Source organism: Salmo salar, chromosome ssa13 (assembly GCF_905237065.1).
Source record: "Salmo salar chromosome ssa13, Ssal_v3.1, whole genome shotgun sequence".
NCBI classification, from domain to species: Eukaryota; Metazoa; Chordata; class Actinopteri; order Salmoniformes; family Salmonidae; genus Salmo; species Salmo salar.
The window spans coordinates 27,289,262-27,313,663 of NC_059454.1; the positions used below are offsets into that span (position 1 = coordinate 27,289,262).

The 24,402-nt window shown below is 43.0% G+C and overlaps 1 protein-coding gene across 1 annotated transcript in view; it reads right to left on the minus strand.

Moving 5' to 3' along the window:
• Window positions 1–4,946: 4,946 nt before the first annotated feature.
• LOC106566782 (DALR anticodon-binding domain-containing protein 3) overlaps window positions 4,947–24,402 on the minus strand; it is a 30,951-nt gene continuing 11,495 nt past the window's right edge. Inside the window, exons 6-13 of the mRNA XM_014135171.2 lie at window positions 22,496–22,560; window positions 21,968–22,026; window positions 21,768–21,850; window positions 8,933–9,059; window positions 8,347–8,405; window positions 7,794–7,907; window positions 6,080–6,148; window positions 4,947–5,758 (exon numbers count right to left, since the gene is read on the minus strand). Of these exons, the coding sequence (XP_013990646.1) occupies window positions 5,639–5,758; window positions 6,080–6,148; window positions 7,794–7,907; window positions 8,347–8,405; window positions 8,933–9,059; window positions 21,768–21,850; window positions 21,968–22,026; window positions 22,496–22,560 (696 nt within the window). The 3' untranslated portion in view covers window positions 4,947–5,638. The remainder of the gene's footprint in view (window positions 5,759–6,079; window positions 6,149–7,793; window positions 7,908–8,346; window positions 8,406–8,932; window positions 9,060–21,767; window positions 21,851–21,967; window positions 22,027–22,495; window positions 22,561–24,402) is intronic.

Consider the following 24,402-nt stretch of genomic DNA (forward strand, 5'->3'; position numbering starts at 1 on the left):
AATCAGAATGAGTTTTCCCCCAAAAAAGGGCTTTATTAAAGACAGAAATACTCAATACCCCTCCCCCCTCAGATGATTCCGCAGGTGAAGAAGCCGGATGTGGTGGTCCTGAGCTGGCGTGGTTACACGTGATCTATGGTTGTGAGGCCGGTTTTCTGGCAACAGCTCTGGTGGACATTCCTGCAGTCAGCATGCCAATTGCACGCTCCCTCAACTTGCGACATCTGTGGCATTGTGTTGTGACAAAACTGCTAATTTTAAAAGTGGCTTTTTATTGTCCCCAGCACAAGGTGCACTTGTGTAATGATCATGTTTAATCAGCTTCTTGAGATGCCACACCTGGCAGGTGGATGGATTATCTTGGCAAAGGAGAAATGCTCACTAACAGGGATGTAAACAAATCTGTGCACATTTCAGAGAAATAAGCATTTTGTGCATATGGAAAATTTCTGGGATCTTTTTATTTCAGCTCATGAAACATGGGACTAACACTTCACATGTTGCGTTTATATTTCTGTTCAGTGTAAACAAACACTGTATAGCCTCAAAACATGGTTAAAACGATCATTTTGATATCATGGATGGCCAGTCCATGCATCCATAGCTCTGTCTATGAATTTGAGGGTGGTTAATCTTCTTCAGGCACATCCTTCAGCTTTTACCAAATCAGAGTCAGGGTGACCGCTTTGTTATTGGTTCAATTAAGGATTCTAGCGTTAAAATGACCAAATAGTGGAACACAGTGCTGCAATATGACACATACAAACCGTCACACAGCAGTGGGGTCACCGAGGTCAACATTCATTTATTGATCAAATCAGTGAAGGTGAAAAATATATTGATCTGATGCACTGTTGACAAAAACTTTGTGGATGAGAGTTAGAGAGTGAAAAAGAGTCTGACCCAAGATTCACGCACACCACCAACACACAAAACATACACGATAATAAATGTCCAAGATCTGGCACGGAGCGACAATGGAGAAGTGGGGTCTGGTGCAGTGCAGTATAGTATGTACTATGGCACAGGAGAAGCACTGCAGTGGTGGAGGGTTAGTCCATGGCACATATACAATGCAGTCAGGAAGTATTCAGACACACACAATACCCCATAATGACGAAGCAAAAACAGGTTTGTAGAAATGTTTGCAAATTTATTAACAATAAAAAACAGAAATACCCAAAAAAATACAGCATTGAAGGTCCCCAAGAACACCGTGTCCTCCATCATTCTTAAATGGAAGAAGTTTGGAACCACCAAGACTCTTCCTAGAGCTGGCCGCAAGGCCAAACTGAGTAATCGGGGGAGAAGGGCCTTGGTCAGGGACCAAGAACCCGATGGTCACTGACAGAGCTCCTCTGTGGAGATGGGAGAACCTTCCAGAAGGACAACCATCTCCGCAGCACACCACCAATCAGGCCTTTATGGTAGAGTGGCCAGACGGAAGCCACTCCTGAGTAAAAGGCACATCAGTCCGCTTGGAGTTTGCCAAAAGGAACCTAAAAGAAAAGACTACAGCCATGAGAAACTAAATTCTCTGGTCTGATGAGTTCAATCTTGGTTTCTTTGGCCTGAAAGCCAAGTGTCACTTCCAGAGGAAACCTGGCACCATCCCTACGGTGAAGCATTGTGGTGGCAGCATCATGTGGGGATGTTTTTCACTGGCAGGGACTGGGAGACTAGTCAGGATCGAAGGAAAGATTAACAGAGCAAAGTACAGAGATCCTTGATGAAAACCTGCTCCAGAGTGCTCAGGACCTCAGACTGGGGTGAAGGTTCACCTTCCAACAGCACAACGACCCTAAGCATATAGGCAAGACAACACAGGAGTGGCTTCGGGACAAGACTCTGAATGTCCTTGAGTGGCCCAGCCAGAGCCTGGACTCGAACATCTCTGGAGAGACCTGAAAATAGCTGTGCAGCGACACTCCCCATCCAACCCGACAGAGCTTGAAAGGATCTGCAGAGAAGAATGGGAGAAACTCCCCAAATAAAGGTGTCCCAAGCTTGTAGCGTCATACCCAAGATGACTTAAAGACGGATTAAAGATGGCGCCGAAGAACATGGCTGATGTTTTACATTCTCAACTAATTGTGCAAATTTGTTATTTTCTTTGCATTTTGTGTAACTTAGTGTACATAATGTTGCTGCTACCGCCTCTTATGACCGAAAATAACTTCTGGACATCAGAAAAGCGCTTACTCACCACGGACTGGAAGAAACTTTTTCCTTTAACGAGTCCGACAAGAGGGATATCCTGCTCTCACTGAAACAGGCCCAGATCCACGCCTTTTGCCTGAATAAAATACGGCGGAAAAGGGGACGCAGATCGGGGATCCTTCTGAGAAGCCGGAGGTGAGCGAGTAAACTCCCAATGCCTTCCATTATCCTTGATAACGTGCAATCGTTAGAAAATAAAATTGATGACCGATTAAGATAATCCTACTAATGGGACATTAAAAACTGTAACATCTTATGTTTCACCGAGACGTGGCTGAACGAAGATACAGACAATATAGAGTTGGTGGGATTTTCCATGCAGCGGCAGAACAGAGACTCTACCTCTGGTAAGACGAGGGGTGGGGTTGTGTGTCTTTTTGTCAATAACAGCTGGTGCGGGATGTCTAATATTAAAGAAGTCTCGAGGTAATGCTCGCCTGAGGTAAAGTACCTTATGATAAATTGTTGACCACAGTTCTCATCTGTATTATTCGTAGCTGTCTATTTACCACCACAAAGCGAAGCTGGCACTAAGACTGCTCTCAACCAACTCTATAAGGCCATAAGCAAAGAAGAAAATGCTCACCCAGAAGCGGTGCTCCTATTGGCCGGGGACTTTAATGCAGGCAAACTTCAATCATGTCACATGTGCAACCAGGGGAAAAAAAATCCTAGACCACCTTTACTCCACACAGAGATGCATACAAAGCTCTCCACTTGGCAAATCTGATCACAATTATATCCTCCTGATTCCTGCTTACAAGCAAAAACTAAAGTAGGAAGTACCAGTGACTCACTCAATACGGAACTGGTCAGATGACGCGGATGCTACACTACAGGACTGTTTCGCTAGCAGACTGGAATATGTTCCGGGATTCAGCCAATGGAATTGGGGAATACACCACCTCAGTCATTGGCTTCATCAATAAGTGCATCGACGACGTCGTCCCTACAGTGACTGTACGTACATATCCCAACCAGAAGCCATTACAGGCAACATCCGCATTGAGCTAAAGGATAGAGCTGCCGCTTTCAAGGAGCGGGAGACAAATCCGGACGCTTGTAAGAAATCCCACTGTGCCCTCAGACGAACCATAAAAACATGCAAAGTGTCAATACAGGATTAAGATTGAATCCTACTACACTGGCTCTGACGCTTGTTGGATGTGGCAGGGCTTGAAAACTATTACGGACTACAAACCTCAATCGCACTCCACACTGCCCTTTCTCACCTGGACAAAAGGAACACCTATGTGAGAATGCTGTTCATCGACTACAGCTCAGCGATCAACACCATAGTGCCCACGAAGCTCATCACTAAGCTAAGGCCTCTGGGACTAAACACCTCCCTCTGTAACTGGACCCTGGACTTCCTGATGGGCCGCCCCCCAGGCGGTAAGAGTAGGCAAAAATACGTCTGCCATGCTGATCCTTTACACTGTGGCCCCTCAGGGGTGTGTACTTAGTCCCCTCCTGTATTTTCTGTTCACCCAAGACCGCGTTGCCAAACAACTCCAACACCATCATTAAGTTTGCTGACAACAGTGGTAGGCCTGATCACCGACAACGATGAGACGGCCTATAGGGAGTAGGTCAGAGAACTGGCAGGTGGTGCCAGGACAACAACCTCTCAATGTGAGCAAGACAAAGGAGCTGATCATGGACTACAGGAAAAGGCAGGCCGAACAGGCCCCCAGTAACATCGACGGGGCTGTAGTGGAGCGGGTCGAGATTTAAGTTCCTTGGTGTCCACATCACCAACAAACTATCATGGTCCAAACGTCCCAAGACAGTCGTAAAGACGGCACGACAAAACCTTCCCCCCCCCCCTCAGGAGACTGAAAAGATTTGACATGGGCCCCGAGATCCTCAAAAGGTTCTACAGCTACACCATCAAGAGCATCCTGACCGGTTGCATCACCGCCTGGTATGGCAACTGCTCAGCATCTGACCGTAAGGCGCTACAGAGGGTACATCACTGGGGCCAAGCTTCCTGCCATCCAGGACCTATATAATAGGCGTGTCAGAGGAAAGCCCATAAAAATTGTCAGACTCCAGTCACCCAAGTTATAGACTTTTCTCTGCTTCCGCACGGCAAGCGGTACCGGAGCACCAAGTCTAGGACCAAAAGGCTCCTTAATAGCTTTACCCCCAAGCCATTAGACTGCTGAACAATTCATAAAAATCACCAACGGACAATTTACATTGACACCACCCCCCCGCTGCTACTCGCTGTTTGTTTGTTACCTATGTATAGTCACTTCGCCCCCACCTACATGTACAGATTACCTCAACTAGCCTGTACCCCTGCACACTGACTCGGTACCGGTACTCCCTATAAATAGCCTCGTTGTTGTTATTCTTATTGTGTTACTTTTTATTATTACTTTTTATTTAAGCCTACTTAAGTATTTTCTTCTTCGTGAACTGCACTGTTGGTTAAGGGCTTGTAAGTAAGCATTTCACGGTAAAGTCCACACTTGTATTCGGCGCATGTAGCAAATAAAGTTTGATTTTTGATTTGATTTGACTCGAGGCTGTAATCACTGTCAAAGGTGCTTCAACAAAACACAAAGTAAAGTTTTTTTTATATACATTTGCCAAACATTCTAAAAACCTGTTTTTGCTTTGTCATTATGAGGTATTGTGTGTCGATTGATGAGGGTGAAAAAAAACTAATGTAATCAATTTCAGAATAAGGTTGTAATGTAACAAAATGTGGAAAAAGTCAAGGGGTCTGAAAACTTTCCAAATGCACTGTGTGTGTGTGTGTGTGTGTGTGTGTGTGTGTGTGTGTGTGAGAGATGTAGTGAAACATCTCTATTTGTATTATTCAAGTTGAAGAAGGGGGGAAGGTAGGGGAACAAATGGCTCATGGCCAGGAGCAATATCTATTGATGAGGGCGGGGGCATTGCTTACAGTGTACATGCAGAGTCTGTGTAAATACCTATGGCTCTGGGGCAGTGTTTGTTAGTGGAAAAGAATCTATGGTATTGTATAAGGGAAGACTGAAGATGATCATTGGTTCAAAGGCAGTGAGTATCTATGGTAGAGGCTGTATCTGTGGTAGATCAGAGATACTGGTGATAAGACTGGGGAGACAAATACTTCACTGTAGGGTGAATCATTTATACACGTTCTTTTATCAACAATAAATAGAGTGGGTGTAATATACGGTGTAAGTATATGGGGACTTAAAGGGCTTCAATTTGGAGAAAATAAAAGGCTATTGCTAACTACAGTATTACCTTTGGGCAGTAAAAGTGAGATTTCTATGTCTATTTCATCTATGGGATAGGCTAGTGATATTTTTGTCCGTTAATGGGCCTTATATTTGGGCAGTTCATGGGGCTATAGTTGGGGTATTTGGGTCAGTTCTTGGGGCTATAATTCTGGCTATAGTTGGGGTATTTGGGGCTATAGCTGTGGAATGGGAGGAAGGTGAAGAGTGTCTAGTGCGCTATGGTAGAGCTCTCTTAGTGCTCTCAACAACTGCAGCCGACAAAACATCTGATTGAAGAGGTGAGGCAACGGCTCCTGTAGAGGGGATATAGAGAGACAGATTGAAAAAGAGGGGGGAGGGGATATGTATGGAATGAACTTGGTGTGAACTGTAATCAGTTTAAATAAATAAAAAAAATCAGCTGTGCTGTCTATCAGTACACCATTTTTCAGGCCTGGTATGGTCGGTCATAGGCCATTAACACAATGTGCCAAACATCGAGGGGCATCACACATGCAAACATATTTAATTCTGCATACTGCGAGACCACATGCTGTAATTAAACCGAACCTAAATTAACTACCCCCACCCTCAACACAGAGACAACCATAGCGGAAAAATGAGGGAGTGCTCACCCCAAGGACGTGGACTCTGTTGTAATAGGAGCTAAAATCCTTACTGAGGGACACCAGGAACTTGCAGATCTGGGAGACACATTGCAATATTAAACATACATTATATGAGCATTCATTTACCTACTGTTCAAGTCAAAAGTTTGGACACCTACTTATTCAAGGGTTTTTATTTTTACTGTTTTCTACATTGTAGAATAATAGTGAAAACATCAACTGTGAAATAACACATATGAAATCATGTGGTAACCAAAAATATAGTGTTAAACCAAAATATATTTTATAATTCTTCAAAGTAGCCACCCTTTTCCTTGATGACAACTTTGCACACTCTAGGCATTCTTTCAATCAGCTTCACCTGGAATGCTTTTCCAACAGTCTTGAAGGAGTTCCCACGTGCTGAGCACTTGGCTGCTTTTCCTTCACTCTGCGGTCCAACTCATCCCAAATCATCTCAATTGGGTTGAGGTTGGGTGACTGTGGAGGCCAGGTCATCTGATGCAGCACTCCATCACTCTCCTTCTTGGTCAAATAGCCCTTACACAGCCTGGAGGTGTGTTTTGGGTCATTGTCCTGTTAAAACTAATGACAGTCCCACTAAGCCCAAACCAGATGGGATGGTGTATCACTGCAGAATGCTGTGGTAGCCATGCTGGATAAGTGTGCCTTGAATTCTAAATAAATCAGACAGTGTCACCAGCAAAGCACCCCCACACCATCACACCTCCTCCATGCTTCACAGTGGGAACCACACATGCAGAGATAATCTGTTCACCTACTCTGTTTCACAAAGACACGGCAGTTGGAACCAAAAATCTCAAATTTGGACTCATCAAACCAAAAGGACAGATTCCCACTGGTCTAATGTCCATTGCTCGTGTTTCTTGGCCCAATCAAGTCTCTTCTTATTGGTGTCCTTTAATAGCGGTTTCTTTGCAGCAATTTCACCATGAAGGCCTGATTCACACAGTCTCCTCTGAACAGTTGATGTTGAGATGGGTCTGTTACTTGAACTCTGTGAAGCATTTATTTGGGCTGCAGTTTCTGAGGCTGGTAACTCTAATGAACTTATCCACTGCAGCGGAAATAGCTTTGGGTCTTCCTTTCCTGTGGCGATCCTCGTGAGAGACAGTTTCATCACAGCACTTGATGGTTTTTGCAACTGCACTTGAAGAAACTTGCAAAGTCCTTGACATTATCCGGATTGACTGACCTTCATGTCTTAAAGTAATGATGGACTGTCATTTCTCTGCTTATTTCAGCTGTTCTTGCAATAATATGGACTTGGTCTTTTACCAAATAGGGCTATCTTCTGTATACCACCCCTACCTTGTCACAACAGAACTGATTGGCTCAAACGCATTAAGGAAAGAAATTACACAAATTAACAAGGCACACCTGTTAATTGAAATGCATTCCAGGTGACTACCTCATGAAGCTGGTTGAGAGAATGCCAAGAGTGTGCAAAGCTGTCATCAAGGAAAAGGGTGGCTACTTTGAAGAATATCAAATATATATTCATTTACTCAACACTTTTTTGGCTACTACATAAATACATGTGTTATTTCATAGTTTTGATGTCTTCACTATTATTCTATAATGTAGAAAACAGTAAAAATAAAGAAAAACCCTGGAATGAGTAGGTGTGTCCAAACTTGACTGGTACTGTATATCAACTGATATTTCAAATGCACTTGAATATTATTTTAAATCTCACCTGTTCAGTCTTCAGGTTGACTCTGGCCCCTCCATCACACTCCAACGTCTGTCCTGTTTGGTCGAGAAGCTCAGAGAATGGAATGAGGTAATTGAACAGAAGAAGCCACTCCCCCTATGAAACAGGAAAAGACACCATGACTGTGGAGAATAGCAATCTCTGGAGGACCAGAGTACAAATGAAACACAGATATCTAGGCCCATATTCACAAAGCGCCTCAGAGCAGAAGTGCTTGGAGGAATCCAGGATCAGGTCCTCCCCCATCCCACAGGAGGTTGGTGGCACCGTAATTGGATAGAACAAGCTTGTGGTAATGACTGGAGCGGAATAAGTGGAATGGTATAAAATACATCAAACACATGGCTTCCCTGGTTTCCAGGTGTTTGATCCCATTCCATTCTCTCTGTTCCGGCCATTATTATGAGCTGTCCTCCCCTCAGCAGCCTCCTGTGCCCCATGCATATAATGACCTAAAAGGAAAAACTGATCCTTGTTCAGCACAGGCTCTGTAATGTGTGCTGTGGAGCAGTCATTTAACCAATTATAGGCCTACCTCTTCTTTTAGAGCTGAGAAGTCCAACTGGGATCCCTCTGGGATTTCAGGGTAAAGTCCTGTGGGATGCAAATAAGGAAGAAGTGAACATGCAGCATGAGAAAGACCGAGTACAATGTAGGAAGTACATGTTTGCTTGGTGTGGTCTGCACTAGAACGCATATACAACATGGCAGTGTAAAGGCGGCAGGTAACCAAGCGGTACAATTGTGTGGTTCAGATGGCTCAGTTTGTGGTTTGACTACAACATAACACATACGCACTACAGTATGTGACCTTTGCTGGGTCACTTTGGATAATGGCACATTCAAAACAACTGCGCTCAAACCATGACGTTAGTGATCTTCAGGTCTGAAAGTTGGAGCTCTAGAAAGAGACCTGTGTTCCCTAGTTGGATGACCGTTCAAATACATTATTCTCAGTTGGAGCTAATTTATTTCACAGTTCCCAGTTGTTTCGATTGCACTGAGGTCGGAAGTCTGAGATTTCCCAGGTGTTTCGAATGCGGCATTATCAAGTCAGTCACATCTGCTAAAGGACATCATCACATCCATCATCCAGTTGCCTTGCGTGTCCCTCGTCTCACCTTTCTCCACACCTCGCTCGTAGCTGTCAAATAGGGTGTGCAGCCGTGCACAGTTGTACATGACGAAGACTCCGCCCCTGGGGCCCTTGGTGGACACGCTGCCTTCCCTCTGCACATCCAGAGTGACCTGTGTGTGAAAACAGCTATCAGTCTGCCAGTCAGCTCTGACTCAACACAACCCCCCTGCAGAGCAAGGTAGGCCAGCACGCTACAGAGCTATACCAGTTCATATACAGTATGAAGCCTTAGAAATAAGGTTCATGAAATCAAAAACTTACTAAGATCAGATAACATTCATATATTAGCCATTTCTGAGACTCACTTAGATAATTCATTTGATGATACAGTAGTAACAATACAAGGATATAACATCTATAGATGAGACAGGAAGACCTATGGGGAAGGTATCGATATATACTCACATACTCCATATCCCTGTAATGCTTACAGAAGATCTCATGTCAAGTGTTATCGAAATGTTGTGGATGCAGGTTCACCTGGCATATCTAAAGCCTTTTCTTTTGGGGTGTTGCTATAGGCCACCAAGTGCTAACAGTCGGTATCTAAATAATATGTGTGAAATGCTTGATAGTGTATGTGATGTAAACAGAGAGGTCTACTTTCTTGGGGACCTGAATATTGACTGGTTTTCATCAAGCTGTCTGCTCAAGAGGAAGGTTCTCTCTGTAACCAGTGCCTGTAATCTGGTTCAGGTTATTAATCAACCTACCAGAGTGTTTACAAACACTACAGGAACAAGATCATCCACATGTATTGATCACATTTTTACTAATACTGGAGAACTTTGTTCTAAAGCTGTATCCATACCCATTGGATGCAGTGATCACAATATAGTGGCTACATCAAGGAAAGCCAACGTTCCAAAAGCTGGGCCTAAACTATTGTATAGGAGATCATACAAAAGATTTTGCTGTGACTTATGTGGATGATGTTGAAAATACACTACATGAGCAAAAGTACGTGGCCACCTGCTCGTCGAACATCTCATTCCACAATCATGATCTTTAATATGGAGTTAATCCCCCCTTTGCTGCTATAACAGCCTCCATTTTTATGGGAAGGCTTTCCACTAGATGTTGGAACATTGCTGCGAGGACTTGCCTCCATTCAGCTGCAAGAGCATTAGTGAGGTCAGGCACTGATCTTGGGCGATTAGGCCTGGCTCACAGTCAGCGTTCCAATTCATCCCAAAGGTGTTCGATGGGGTTGAGGTCAGGGCTCTGTGCAGGCCACTCAAGTTCTTCCACACCGATCTCGTCAAACCATTTCTGTATGGACCTCGCTTTGTGTACGGGGGAATTGTCATGCTGAAATAGGAAAGGGCCTTCCCCAAACTCTTGGCACAAAGTGGGAATCGTTTAGAATGTCACTGTTACGCATGCCTCTTGGAGGAGGGAACACAACACCCTGCTACTCTCAACTCCCCGCGGAGTGAAAGAGGTATGTGATTGTAGGTGCGGGTAAGGATGACAGAGGCAGAGAAGTTTACCGTTAACAGGGAATTTATTCCGTCACGGTAATTTGGGGAAAAGGGGCTGGACGGAACCAAAGCAAAGAAAGTAAAAAAGTTAGAGCCCCCTCTCCTACCTTACCTACCCACAACTTATCTGTTCTTAACACCATCTGGCGTGCTAACCAAAATACAGGGGGTGGTCCGCCCAGGTCTTACCTAGTGTGCATAGACAGAGTACATACTATGGGTATATGTATGCCCGCAGGCCTCTTGCCTAAGCACTCCCAAGGTGCCTTTCCCTTCCCCCTGGGAACAAATGAAACAGAATAATACAAACAATTTCGATAATCAACAGTCCTTTTGACATAAACATACCTCAGCAGGACCGGCTACAAAATACTTTCCAAAAACTATCTGAGCAACAACCAACACAGGACATACCAATAAGCTCTCTCTGAGCAAAGGAACACTGGCTTTTATACAGCTGGAGGGGGAGTCTGCAATTGCAGACAGCTGTATCCCTTAATGAGAGGGCGGGATCAGACCTCCAATCTGCAATGGGGGCGACCAATCAGCTGCTTGGGGGAATCCAGGAAGCCATTTCCTGAAACGGCACGCACACATTACACACATACATACATACATACATTGCCACAACAAAACACAGAAACTGGGGAACGTAAGTCACTGTATGCTGTAGCTTTAAGATTTCCCGTCAGTGTAACTAAGGGGCCTTGCCCAAACCATGAAAAACAGCCCCAGACCATTATTCCTCCTCCACCAAAACTTTACAGTTGGCACTATGCATTGGGGCAGGTAGCGTTCTCCTGGCATCCGCCAAACCCAGATTTGTCTGTCGGGCTGCCAGATGGTGAAGCGTGATTTGTCACTCCAGAGAACACGTTTCCACTGCTCCAGAGTACAATGGCGGCGAGCTTTACACCACTCCAGCCAACTCTTGGCATTGCGCATGGTGATCTTAGGCTTGTGTGCAGCTGCTCGGCCATGGAAACCCACTTCACAAATCTCCTGATGAACAGTTATTGTGCTGACGTTGCTTCCAGAGGCAGTTTGAAACTCGGTAGTGAGTGTTGCAACCGAGGACAGGAGATTTTTACGCACCACAGGCTTCAGCGGTCCCGTTCTGTGAGCTTGTGTGGCCTACCACTTCACAGCAGAGCCGTTGTTGCTCCTAGACGTTTCCACTTCACAATAACAGCCCTTACAGTTGACCGGGGCAGCTCCAGCAGGGCAGAAATTTGAAGAACTGACTTGTTGTAAAGGTGGCATCCTATGACCGTGCTACGTTGAAAGTAACGGAGCTCTTCAGTAAGGCCATTCTACTGCCAAAGTGTCTCGAGGACAAGTACATTAGAGTGTCTAGTTTGAGAAACAGACGCCTTACAAGTCCTCAACTGGCAGCTTCATGAAATAGTACCCGCAAAACACCAGTCTCAACGTCAACAGTGAAGAGGCGACTCCAGGATGCTGGCCTTCTAGGCAGAGATGCAAAGAAAAAGCCATATCTCAGACTGGCCAATAAAAAGAAAAAGATTAAAATGGACAAAATAACACAGACACTGGACATAGGAACTCTGCCTAGAAGGCCAGTATCCTGGAGTCGCCTCTTCACTGTTGACGTTGAGACTGGTGTTTTTCGGGTACTATTTAATGAAACTGCCAGTTGAGGACTTGTGAGGTGTCTGTTTCTCAAACTAGACACTAATGCACTTGTCCTCTTGCTCAGTTGTGCACCGGGGCCTCCCACTCTTTCTATTCTGGTTAGAGCCAGTTTGCACCGTTCTGCGAAGGGAGTAGTACACAGCGTTGTACGAGATCTTCAGTTTCTTGGCAATTTCTCGCATGGAATAGCCTTCATTTCTCAGAACAAGAATAGACTGACGAGTTTCAGAAGAAAGTGCTTTGTTTCTGGCCATTTTGAGCCTGTAATCGAACCCACAAATGCTGATGCTCCAGATACTCAACTAGTCTAAAGAAGGCCAGTTTTATTGCTTCTTTGATGAGCATAACAGTTTTCAGGTGTGCAAACATAATTGTAAAAGTTTTTTATGATCAATTAGCCTTTTAAAATGACAAACTTGGATTAGCTAACACAACGTGCCATTGGAACATAGGAGTGATGGTTACTGATAATGGGCCTCTATCTACATAGGCATACATTCCATAAAATTAAAAAAGACATTTCCAGCTACAATAGTCATTTACAACACTGTATTTCTGATCAATTCGATGTTATTTTAAATTGATTTTTTTGTTGCTTTTCTTTCAAAACAAGGACATTCCTAAGTGACCCAAAACTTTTGAATGGTAGTGTACATAAGACCGAATCGAGCGGGTCGGTAACATTTGGTAGAAATCCTTCCTTAAGTTCTAGACCTCAGCTGAATCTGGTAATCAATGGTCTGGCTGTTGAACAAGTTGAGGAGACTAAATTACCTTCGATTGTAAACTGTCGTGGTCAAAACATGTATACTGAACAAAAATATAAAACGCAACATGTAAAGTGTTGGCCCTAAGTTTAATGAGCGGAAATAAAAAAGACACCAGAATTTTCCATATGCACAAAAAGCTTATTTCTCAAAAAATGTGCACACATTTGTTTACACCCCTGTTAGTGAACATTTCTCCTGTGCCAAAGTAATCCATCCACCTGACAGGGGTGGCATATCAAGAAGCTGATTAAAACAGCATGATCATTACTTGTGCTGGGAACTATAAAAGGCATTTCTAAAATGTGCCGTTTTGTCACACGAGAAAAAAAGAAGAAACCTGCACACTGCTCTTGATAGTATCACTGCTCTTTAATAAGCTTTATGTATCGGCCTCAAGGCCTTCGTCAGAGCAACACATTGCCACAGATGTCTCAAGTTTTGAGGGAGTGTGCAATTGGCATGCTGACTGCAGGAATGTCCACCAGAGCAGTTGCCAGAGAATTGAATGTTAATCTCTACCATAAGCCGCCTCCAACAGTTTTTAGAGAATTTGGCAGTACGCCCAACCGGCCTCACAACCGCAGGCCATGTGTAACCACCCCAGCAAAGGAGCTCTACATCCCGCTTCTAAACGGCGGGATCGTCTGAGACCAGCCACCCAGACAGCTGATGAAACTAAGGAGTATTTCGGTCTGTAATAAAGCCCTTTTGTTGGGAAAAACGAATTCTGATTGGCTGGGCCTGGCTCCCAAGTGGGTGAGTCTATGCCCTCCCAGGCCCACCCATGGCTGCCCTCCTGCCCAGTCATGTGAAATACATAGTTTAGGACCTAATGAATTTACATCAATCGATCGATTTCCTTATATGAACTGTAACTCAGTAAAATCTTTGAAATTGTTGCATGTTGCATTTATATTTTTGTCCAGTATAGATTCAATGGTTGTAAAGATGGGGAGAGGTCTGTCCGTAATAAAGAGATGCTCTGCTTTTTTGACAGCACACTCCACAAAGCAAGTCCTGCAGGCTCTAGTTTTATCTTATCTTGATTATTGTCCAGTCGTATGGTCAAGTACTGCAAATAAAGACCCGGTTAGGCTGCAGCTGGCCCAGAACAGAGTGGCACATCTTGCTCTTCAGGGCTAATATTAATACTATGCATGCCAGTCTCTCTTGGCTAAGAGTTGAGGAAACACTGACTGCATCACTTTTTTTTCATTTTTTTTTTCTATTTAAAGTTTTATTAAGTTTTCTTGTTTTTCAAAATCAACCAACAAAACACATTCCACATTCACAGATGTGACCGACTTCAAAAAAAATAAAAATAATAATAATTATATATATAATACATTTTTTTTAGGCAGCACTATCAAGGTTCTTATTAGCCATTTCCAGCCTTAGCTGAGATGACAAACAATTAGTTTTTACAGCACCTTACACAACATGTGTCTGCTCATTTCCCTAATCACCCCATTCACTCTGTCCAATATGAAATATAGTTGAGTAGTGGAGACCAGAGTCTATCAAACTTGGGCTGTCTCTTGCTTAGGTCATAAGTGAGCTTTTCAAGAGGGAGAAAGTCAACAATCTGGTCAATCCACATTTTAAATGTAGGAGAAGTATACATTTCTTAGCAAAGTATGTGATAGTCATAAACACATTTTCTCTGTCAGGATCAAGAACAGAGTCCTGCTGGGCATTAAGAAGATAGATACACAGGGTCATATCAAACTGTACATCTAGTATTTTCTGTGCAGCAGTATGTATAGATTGGCAAAATCTGGCACGCTCTCTACAGCTCCAAAATACGTGCATATAGGTTCCACTTTCAGAGGTACATCTTTTACAGTTAGGAGAAATATCTGTTTTCATTCTATGGAGTCTCATTGGAGTGTAATTAGATTCTTTCATTATTACATTAGTAGAGCAGCAGTATACCCTGTCGCAAACCTCCGCCCATAACTCATCACTGATAGTCAGACCAAGGTCCTTTTCCCAGATTATTTTCAAAGGAGTAAAGGAGGAGCCTCCATTCTCAGAAAGGAGTCTATAGATATGAGATTTTGCCTTTAATGGATTGTGCTGTGACAAGAAGAGTTTCAGCTTCATTCAGCTGAGCTCTAAACCTCCTCTTGGAAGTAAATGAGGGAATGACGTCCAATTTAAAGATATTTAAAAAAAAATTGAATCTTGGCACATTGAATTCACTGCAGAGCTCTTGAAAGGATTTCAGTATAGTGGTTTTCTGATGAAATAGGTCTGAAAAGGTCCTGATTCCTAGAGTATGCCAAAGATTAAAGTTGGCATCACTCAGGGCTTTTGGCAAGTCTGGGTTGCATACTATAGGCGAGTGAGAACATATTTGGGAGGAAATGCCCAGGTATTTCTTACAGTCCCTCCACGCTAGTAGGGTGCTGTAAATCAAAGGTTTTGGCATTGTTGCCCACTTCACTAAAGTTATTAATGAATATAATTGAGCTTAGGGGCAATGAACCACAGGATTGGGCTTCTATCTGAATCCACGTTGAGTCTTGTCTGTTTGTGATCCATGTTAGCATGTTGCGGATTTGGGCAGACCAGTAGTACAATTGAAGAGATGGAAGGGCAAGACCACCCTTAGATTCAGGTTTCGATAGAGTGGAGAACTTGATCCTAGGTTTTTTATTGCCCCATATAAATTTGGTGATGCTTTGGTTAGTTGTTTTGAAAAAGGAAACTGGGCGATAGCATGGGAGCATCTGAAATAAATAGTTCAATCTAGGGAGGATGTTCATACGGATAACATGAATTCTTCCGACTAAGCTAATTGGAAGGGAGATCCAGGTTTGGAGATCGTTCTTGATTCGATCCAGGAGTGGAAGATAACTTTCCTTCAAAAGGCTATTCAGATCTGGTGTTACAAAGATCCCAAGGTATTGAAACCCCTGTGTCTTCATTGGAATGGACATAGTGTCTTCATAGAGCTGATGAGTGTAAGATTGAGAGGGCAAACAGTGGATTTGTTAAAATGTATCTTATATCCTGAAAACTTGCCATACTGAGCAATTGTGTCTAAAATGGGAGGGAGGGATTTCTCAGGGTTGGATATGTAGAGCAAGACATCATCCGCGTAGAGCGAAATCTTGTGCTGCAGGCCGCCTGCAGAAACACCCATAATACTTGGATTGCTCCTTATGAACTCTGCCAGAGGCTCCGCCCCCAACAAGTAGAGCAGGGGGGACAGCGAGCACCCTTGTCTTGTGCCCCGTCCCAAAGGGAATCTGTCAGAGTTCAGTCCGTTAGTAGTCACCATGGCATTTAGATTAGAGTATAGGGACTTAATCCATTTAATAAAGTTTGGGCCCATATTGAACTTTTCTAAGACTGAGAACAGAAATCTCCACTCCATCCTGTCAAACACCTTCTCAGTATCCAGTGAAGCCAGCAAGACAGCAGGTCTTCTGTGTGTTTAGTTGATCTATAATATCAAAAAGACAGTGAATGTTATCAGAAGAGTACCTGTCTCTAATAAATCCAGTTTGGTCCACCTTTATTATTTTGGGAAGAAGAGTGTTTAGTCTTTTGGCGAGCAATTTGGTAATTATTTTGTAGTCGAAATCCAACACGCTTTTGGGCCGGAAGGACGAGCAGGATAGAGGGTCCTTGTCTTTTTTGAGCAACACTAATGTGAGCTGTGTGCATAGAGTCTGGGAGAACTCAGTTTTTGCAAAAATCATCCAGCATTGGCATGAAAATAGGGCTAAACTGGGGCCAAAAAGCTTTGTAGAACTCTGGGGAATCCGTCTGGGCCTGGGGACTTGTTAGGTGGCATGGAGGTAATTTCCTCCAGGACCTCCTCAGGAGTGAAGGGGGAGATGAGATCTTCTTGGTCGGTCTCTGATAGTTTAGGTAGCGAGAGTCCCTCTAGGAAGGAGTGGAGTTCTGCCTCCGTATGTTTTCTCAGAGGTATATAGTTTGCAGTAAAAATCATGGAAAGTTAATGTATATTTTTTGGGTCATATGTGACCTTGTCCTCTGCTGTTCGGATAGCCATGATTGTACGCTCTGACTGCTCTTTTTTTAATTGGTAAGCAATCTACTCGGCCTATTGCTATACTCATGGTATTTCTGTTTAGTAAAGAAAACATATTTTTTATCTCCCGAGTATAGTCCAAGTTTAGTTTGGCTGTTTTAAGTTGACTCCAGGAGGTGCTGTCTGGGGATTGTTTATGTACTTTTTCACAGCGTTCCAGCTCCCTCAAGATCTAGCCTGTGTGCTTCCATTGCTTTTTTCTTAGAGGAAGCATATGCAATTAGATGACCTCTTAGTGTGGCTTTGGCAGCGTCCCACATTGTGGCCAGAGAATCTTTGTCTTGTGTGTAGTTGTCTATCCATGTAGTTACCAATGTATGCAACGCTTCGTTTGATAACATGGAGGTGTTGAATTTCCAGCTCTTTGACCTCAATGTTTTTGCAGAGGTCAAAGCGGAGGTGGACAAAGGCGTGATCTGAAAGTGCTATGGGTCTGATTGTACATGTCGCTGAATTTATGAAAATCTTGTAATCTATACGGGAGTAGGTGTTATGGACATTAGAGTAGTATGTATAGTCCATAGATGAGCTATTAGTCTCTCTCCAGATATCTATCAGTCCCATCTCTTTAGTAAGAGAGTTCAACATCTTTGCAGATCTAGGATTTGTGGAGGGGACTTGAGATGTTTTGTCTAGGGTTGGGTTGAGGGTACAATTAAAATCTCCTGCCACCACGCCAAAGGAAACACAATGCTCATTGAACAGGGTTATCATTTTTGACATGAAAGCAGGAGTATCTGTATTAGGGGCGTATATGTTTAAGATAGTAATTGGTTGCCCATACAGTGACCCAGTTATCAAAATAAATCTCCCCTCCGGATCAGATATGTTTTTGTCATTTATGAATGGAACATTCTTATGGATAAGTATGGCTGTACCTCTACTGTTTGATTTGAAAGATGAGAAATACACCTGTCCCACCCAGGCTCTGCAGAGTTTGGCATGTTCAGCATCACAGAGGTGTGTCTTTTGTAATAGCGCAATGTCTGCTTTTTCCTTTTTTAGAGCAAATAGAATCTTTTTCCGTTTTACTGCATGACCTAGACCATGGCAGTTCCATGTCAATAGATTTAAGGTACTAGTCAACGTCATCGAACAGTAATCGAACTCCAGTGCAAGTCATCTCTGGGTAAAGGTGGATAATAGTTACAGCTGCGTTCACATAAAAGGAAAATAAATGGTGTACATAAAATAACAATCTCTGAACACCCCAGCCGAGTTCCCAAACAACTGGACATATCCTGTTGGATCTATTACCCCCCCGCTCAGTCTCAATTCTGTGTTCTGAAAAAAAACCAGTTCGCAACACACGTCTCCCCCTCCCCACCAAAGAAATGCCTCATCCTCTTCGCCCCGCACTGAGTAAATGACAACGTAGCCCCCGTCCAGACCACATTAAAAAAGAGAAAATAAAATCAATAGCCCAGTCTACATATACCTCCCCCAAGGGACATAGGGCTAATCGTTTGGACCAAATAAAACAGAAATGTCGGGGTAAATCCTTAAGAGGGATCTATAGGCCAAGTTGTTTGTTTTTATTAAAACTTAATATCAACAGGATAAGGCCACAGGCATAAAATTGACACATTGAGCTTCTCGTTAGGTCTGTAAGTGTGTCATAATCGACAGCCTATAAATGGTGGAGGCCTATGTGAAAATGAGAACTACAAATAATAATAATAATAATAATAATAATTAAAAAAAGGAAATAAAAGTAGGCTGAAACATTAGTAGGCCTAGGTTAGGCTATAGAGCCTATCCCAAAAGAAAATGAATATAAATTAGACGGCTATAATGACATTTAGAGGGGCGATGGGTCTTTGGATGTCGGCTATATGTTGTCTTACCCCCTTTAGTAATAACAGTAATCGCTTTTAGTCATTGGTCCATATCTCAGTGATCAGGATTGTCCTTCAAAAAAACGTTTTTCCTCTTTGGGAGTTTTGAAGTGTCGCAGGGCTCCTTGGTGAAAAATCCTGAGCTCGTTTGGGTATTTGAATCCCCTAAAGATGCCTCGGTCAATGGAGTATTTCTTCACCTTGTCAAACTCTCGGCGCATTCCAGCTGACAGGTCCTGGTGTAAAGTGAGTTTGGCGTTTCCCACTGTAATGGTATTGATTTTCGCCACCTGTAGGACTCGTTCCTTGTCAGTGAATCTCAGGAAACGTATGGTGATTGGGCGCGGTGGTTGTCTGGCTGCTGGTGGGGGCCTCAGTCCTCGGTGGGCTCTCTCGAGTTCTATGGGCCTGTCGGTGGACAGGTGGAGCCACTCGGGGAGTTTGTCTTGCAGGAAGCGGATCAGTGGCATGTTTCCCTCTTCTTTTTCTCCCAGATTTAATAGAACACAATTATTCCTTCGCCCCCTGTTTTCCAGGTCCTCTGTTTTCTCTTCCAGATGCTCTATTTTCTTTTTAGCATATGTTATTGTTTCCATGGCGTCTGTCAGTGAGTCATCCAGGCGCCCTGCGTTGATGGCTATCTTGTTGTTGATGTCAGGCAAAGCATTTTCCAGGGTTGTCACCTTGCCCCCTATCGCACTGAGCTGAGAGTTAATGCCATCTAGTTTGATGTTGAGTTCTGTACGTTGGGATCTCAGCTCAGAAAGGATGTCTTCGACAGAGTGCGAGGTTGGCATTTGTTGGGCCTCAGGGGGGCTCCTGGCTAATGGCACTAGCTTTTTCTGAAGCTAGCTGCTTCTTGGAGGCTTTTTCCGCCGCTAATGCTCGAGTCCGGGTAAAAATGTCACCTGTAATGTCAATTTTTGTGGCCGCCATGACTTTTTGACTAAAGCTAAAGGAGTTTTAACTCTAAGTGGAGGTAAGATTAAGAATTGGAAACTACTTGTGCGGAGCTCTTAGTTCATGCGGCCATCTCGTGATCCCCCGACTTCTTGTTTTTATAAGAACATTCAATGTGTAGGAAATTCCAAATTGTTTGCATCGTCAACTTACACACGGCACTGACACACACACCTACCCCACCAGACATGCCACCAGGGGTCTTTTCACAGTCCCCAGGTCCAGAACAAATTCAAGGAAACGTATAGTATTATACAGAGCCATGATTGCATGGAACTACCATCTCGTATAGCGTAAGTGAACAGCAAACCTGGTTTAAAAAACAAAGCAACACCTCACGGAACAATGCCTCTCCCCCATGTGACCTTCTTGCTGTGCGTATGCAGTGGCGACACGTCATTCAGGGCAATTGCACTGAGTTAATAAAGCCGCATACAAACCTTGTCTCTTTTTTGCTTTCTTGAGTAAGGCAGCTCCAAAATGCAGGTGTTCCAGCCTAGCTAAGAGCTTTCTGTGGTGGTGGGGCTAGCCAGCAGAAAATGGAGCATTGCGCCTGATTGGCTCAGTTTTCTGTCATGATTGGCACAGTACATCATCCCCAATTTTAAGGTTAGAGATCAAAAAGTTTTGCTCCTTGGGTTCTGCCATAGAGTTATAATAGAAGTGCCCATCCAAGAAGGCTCAAGGTCCCTGGCCACAGATATAACGTGATTTGATGTCATTCTATCTACTGTAGCTTTGATTGGACTGATCATGTCAATATCGTACTTTCAAAATCTTAGCTAGCAAACTAGCTAGCTTCACCATGAATCAAGTCGACAATCAAATCCTTTTCGATCCTTGTATGACGAGAAATTATAGATAAAACGTATCGGTGCTCATCGGCCATTGGACATAAACATTACACAACAAGTTGGAAATAGCAAATTCAACTGAGTTCAAGACAACTTGGAACTCGTGAAAAATGAGCTACGACTGGGGAAAAGACGTTTTGAACGGTCATCTTTCTCTTTGATGACAATTTGCCCGCGAAGGACCGCCGCGCCACTTTTCTGTTCAAGCACATCACAACTTGATTCCAAAAATGTCTTATGCAGCTTCATAAATGATATAGGATACCAGAGAGATATGTATACTGTAGCTAAAGTGAGTGTTGTGTAGTAAGCCGTTAGTAGCTCATGTGCCTCACACTAATAATTTGGTCAATTTTTGTAAACCTATCGTTCGTGGCTGGTGTGTGCTTGTTTGCCTATAACCTGTTTTAGAGAAATGTAATCATCGAATATTGTAAGAGCTTTCATTGTCTGACTATATGTAAGAACGGCCCATGATCTGAATTCTGTCGCTGTACATTTCAAAAGTGATGAACAAATAATTATATTGACTACGTCCGTCCTAGCTCAGTCATTAATGTCTTAATTGAAATTAAGTATTGCCTCTTATTCGCTTGTCGTCCCCTTATGCCATAGTTTGTACATCTCAATTGTCAGTAGAAATCACTTTTGTTTAAGCAAATCAGCTATATCAGCTATGTTTTTTTTAAAGGCAGTAAATGAGGCTAAATGAACTATAGCAGTGGTAAAGTGTTGGAACTGCTGTTGGGACTCTACTGTTGGGACATCTTTATGTAGGCCCTAACAGTTTGTGGGCACTGTTTGTCACCGTTATAGTGCTATTAATGTATTGTTCAGTGTTGTGTTGTTGCTTTGCTGGCATGCATCCCACATTTTTTTTCCCCCACCAAGATTTACATGCTAAAATCGCCACTGTGTGTGTATGTACTGATATGTATGTGTAACTAATAGATACATTTAAAAACATGAACATGTAGTGTGTGTAAATTGTTAAATCTTTTGTCTGTAATGTATTTTTCATGATATATCGGACCCCAGTAAGACTTGCTGTCGCCATCGGCGACGGCTAATGGGAATCCTAATAAATCAAATCAAAATACACACACATGATTATCGGTGTGTGCATGCGCGCATGCAGACCAGCTCCAAGAAGTGAGTCTCTCTCCCACACAGCTCCTAAGACTCACCGGGCTCGTATGGACTGTTGAGAGCAGCTCAAACCTCACTGTGGCTGAGGTCATGACCTTGATGATGTCATCCAAAGTCTGGTCTGAAACAGTATTTGGAGTTGTAATAGAAGTGTTAAGTCCAAGGAGGGAGATCACATACCACAACAGTCCCTGATCATACACATGCTACAGAGTTCAGACAAATTGAGCAGACTCACCTTCGACTTGTTCTCCATACTTAATCTCAGAGGCCTCCTTCATCTGCACTCTTCTCAGTCTGTAGGATAGGGTGAACAAGGAGCCAATGACACACACACACACACACACACACACACACACACACACACACACACACACACACACACACACACACACACACACACACACACACACACACACAGGCTCGATGAGATCTGAAAAGGCTACATTAGAGATCTGAAAAGGCTACATTAGAGATCTGAAAAGGCTACATTAGAGATCTGAAAAGGCTACATTAGAGATCTGAAAAGGCTACATTAGAGATCTGAAAAGGCTACATTAGAGATCTGAAAAGGCTACATTAGAGATCTGAAAAGGCTACATTAGAGATCTGAAAAGGCTACATTAGAGATCTGAAAAGGCTACATTAGAGATCTGAAAAGGCTACATTAGAGATCTGAAAAGGCTACATTAGAGCAAACAGCGGAGCAAAGTGATAGTTACTGGGACTAAAGCTGAATCAAAATGATAAAAGAAGATGTTCTTACTGAAGGTACTGGGCAGCACTGAGGTGAGTTCCAGGTGTCTTCATTGGTCCACAAACAAGATGCCTCTAAGAAAAAGATAAAGAAAAAGAGGGGGCAAAAAGACCGTTACTTTGAGCAATCATTTTATAACACAACATGAGATGTCGAGTTACAGCATGAAATTGGGAGAGACGAGGCCTTTTTATATAAACAAAAAAGAAACGTCCCTTTTTCAGGACCCTGTCTTTCAAAGATAATTTGTAAAAATCCAAATAACTTCACTGTAAAGGGTTTAAACACTGTTTCCCATGCTTGTTCAATGAACCATAAACAATTAATTAACATGCACCTGTGGAACAGTCATTAAGACACTAACAGCTTACAGACGGTAGGCAATTAAGGTCTGAAAAACACCAAAAGAAAGATGCGCAGGGTCCCTGTTTCTTTTTTTGCTGAGTTTATAACTCACCGGTAGAGAGAGATTCTGATTATTAGTTACGTAATCAGATCCTTTTATGACTAATGGACTAACGTAAGATAATATTATTACAGGTGCTTTAAGTAACAAGTGTGTTACTTTCAGAATCATCTCTCTACTGGTGTATCATAGTTTAAAAAGCCTCGTCTCTACTGAATTCAAGCTGAAACTAATTTTACTGTTAAATAAATTAATTGCACAAAGTAGCATAACTGAAAAGATGGGCCATATTATGTTCTGAAACGATGTTGTCACAGTAAGTCAATTCATAGTGGTTATGCCAGTCTTCTAATGTTATTACCTATTTGATGGTTTATTTCATTTCAAGACTGCAAGTAAACGTGTATTGTAGACTATAGTCCAGGCCAGAGGTGTGAACAAGTCTCTATCATTCGAGTCACAAGCAAGTCACAAGGTCAAAGTCTCAAGTCGAGTCCAAAGTAGAACCGGTCGAGTCAAGTCCAAGTTGTGCATTCTAAGCAAGTTAAGTCCAGTCCAGTTGTAACAAGTTGTCTGAAATCATTTGAGGCTACAAGACAGACCTTTTCATTAGATTTTGATTAGGTAACAATACATTTTAACAATCAGGCAATTTTGACATACCAAAAGACCAGTAGACCTATGCTAGTAATTGTTCATTGATTCCCCATTGCTGGTGAGCTTGCAAAGTAAATGGTTCATATTCTTGATCACCAAACAACTTTTGGAGCTGCATACTCATTTATGGCAATCCTCTCTCCCTACAATTTGGCGTTTGCGCTGCACCCGGTCCTATAGCTGTACAGCAAATCAGCAATCTGTTTGCTTGTTCAGTGGTTTTCAAACTTTGACCCGTGACCTCCAAAAAGGAGTGGTTCAAAGCTTGCGACCCTGCGCACGCACATGCAGTCCCTGTGCAAATGAAGCCTGTCATTACAGCCATAAACGGGGATGCATCTTCAAAATGCAAGATACAGAAATCAACTGCAAGTCATTCATGTTAGCAGTCAATATCAACCAGGGATATCATGTCACTTCTCTGGAGTCCAGAGCAAGCAGGATCATATGGCCTACCTCAGGGATGGGCAACTCCAGTCCTTGGTAGCCAGAGTGTTGTCACACTTTTCCCCATCCCTAGCAAGCACAGCAGAATAAAACTAATTGCATTCTAAACTAAAGATCATGATTAGGTGATTATTGGAGTCAGGTGTGTTAGCTGGGGCTGGGGAAAAGTGACACCAATAGGACCCCGAGGATTGGAGTTGCCCGTCCCTAGCCCTACCTGTATGCAGCCTAGGTTGCAGGATTGGATGGAAAGCATGATCTGTCTCTGTAGCCTTTTTCTTCCTCACAAAATGTCCTAATTAATTTGCCAGAATATGTTACATCTTCATCCCATAAGTATTGAAGGAAGTGCAATGTTCCAGCTACCTTTAGACATATAACCTGTACCATCAGAAGTATATAACCT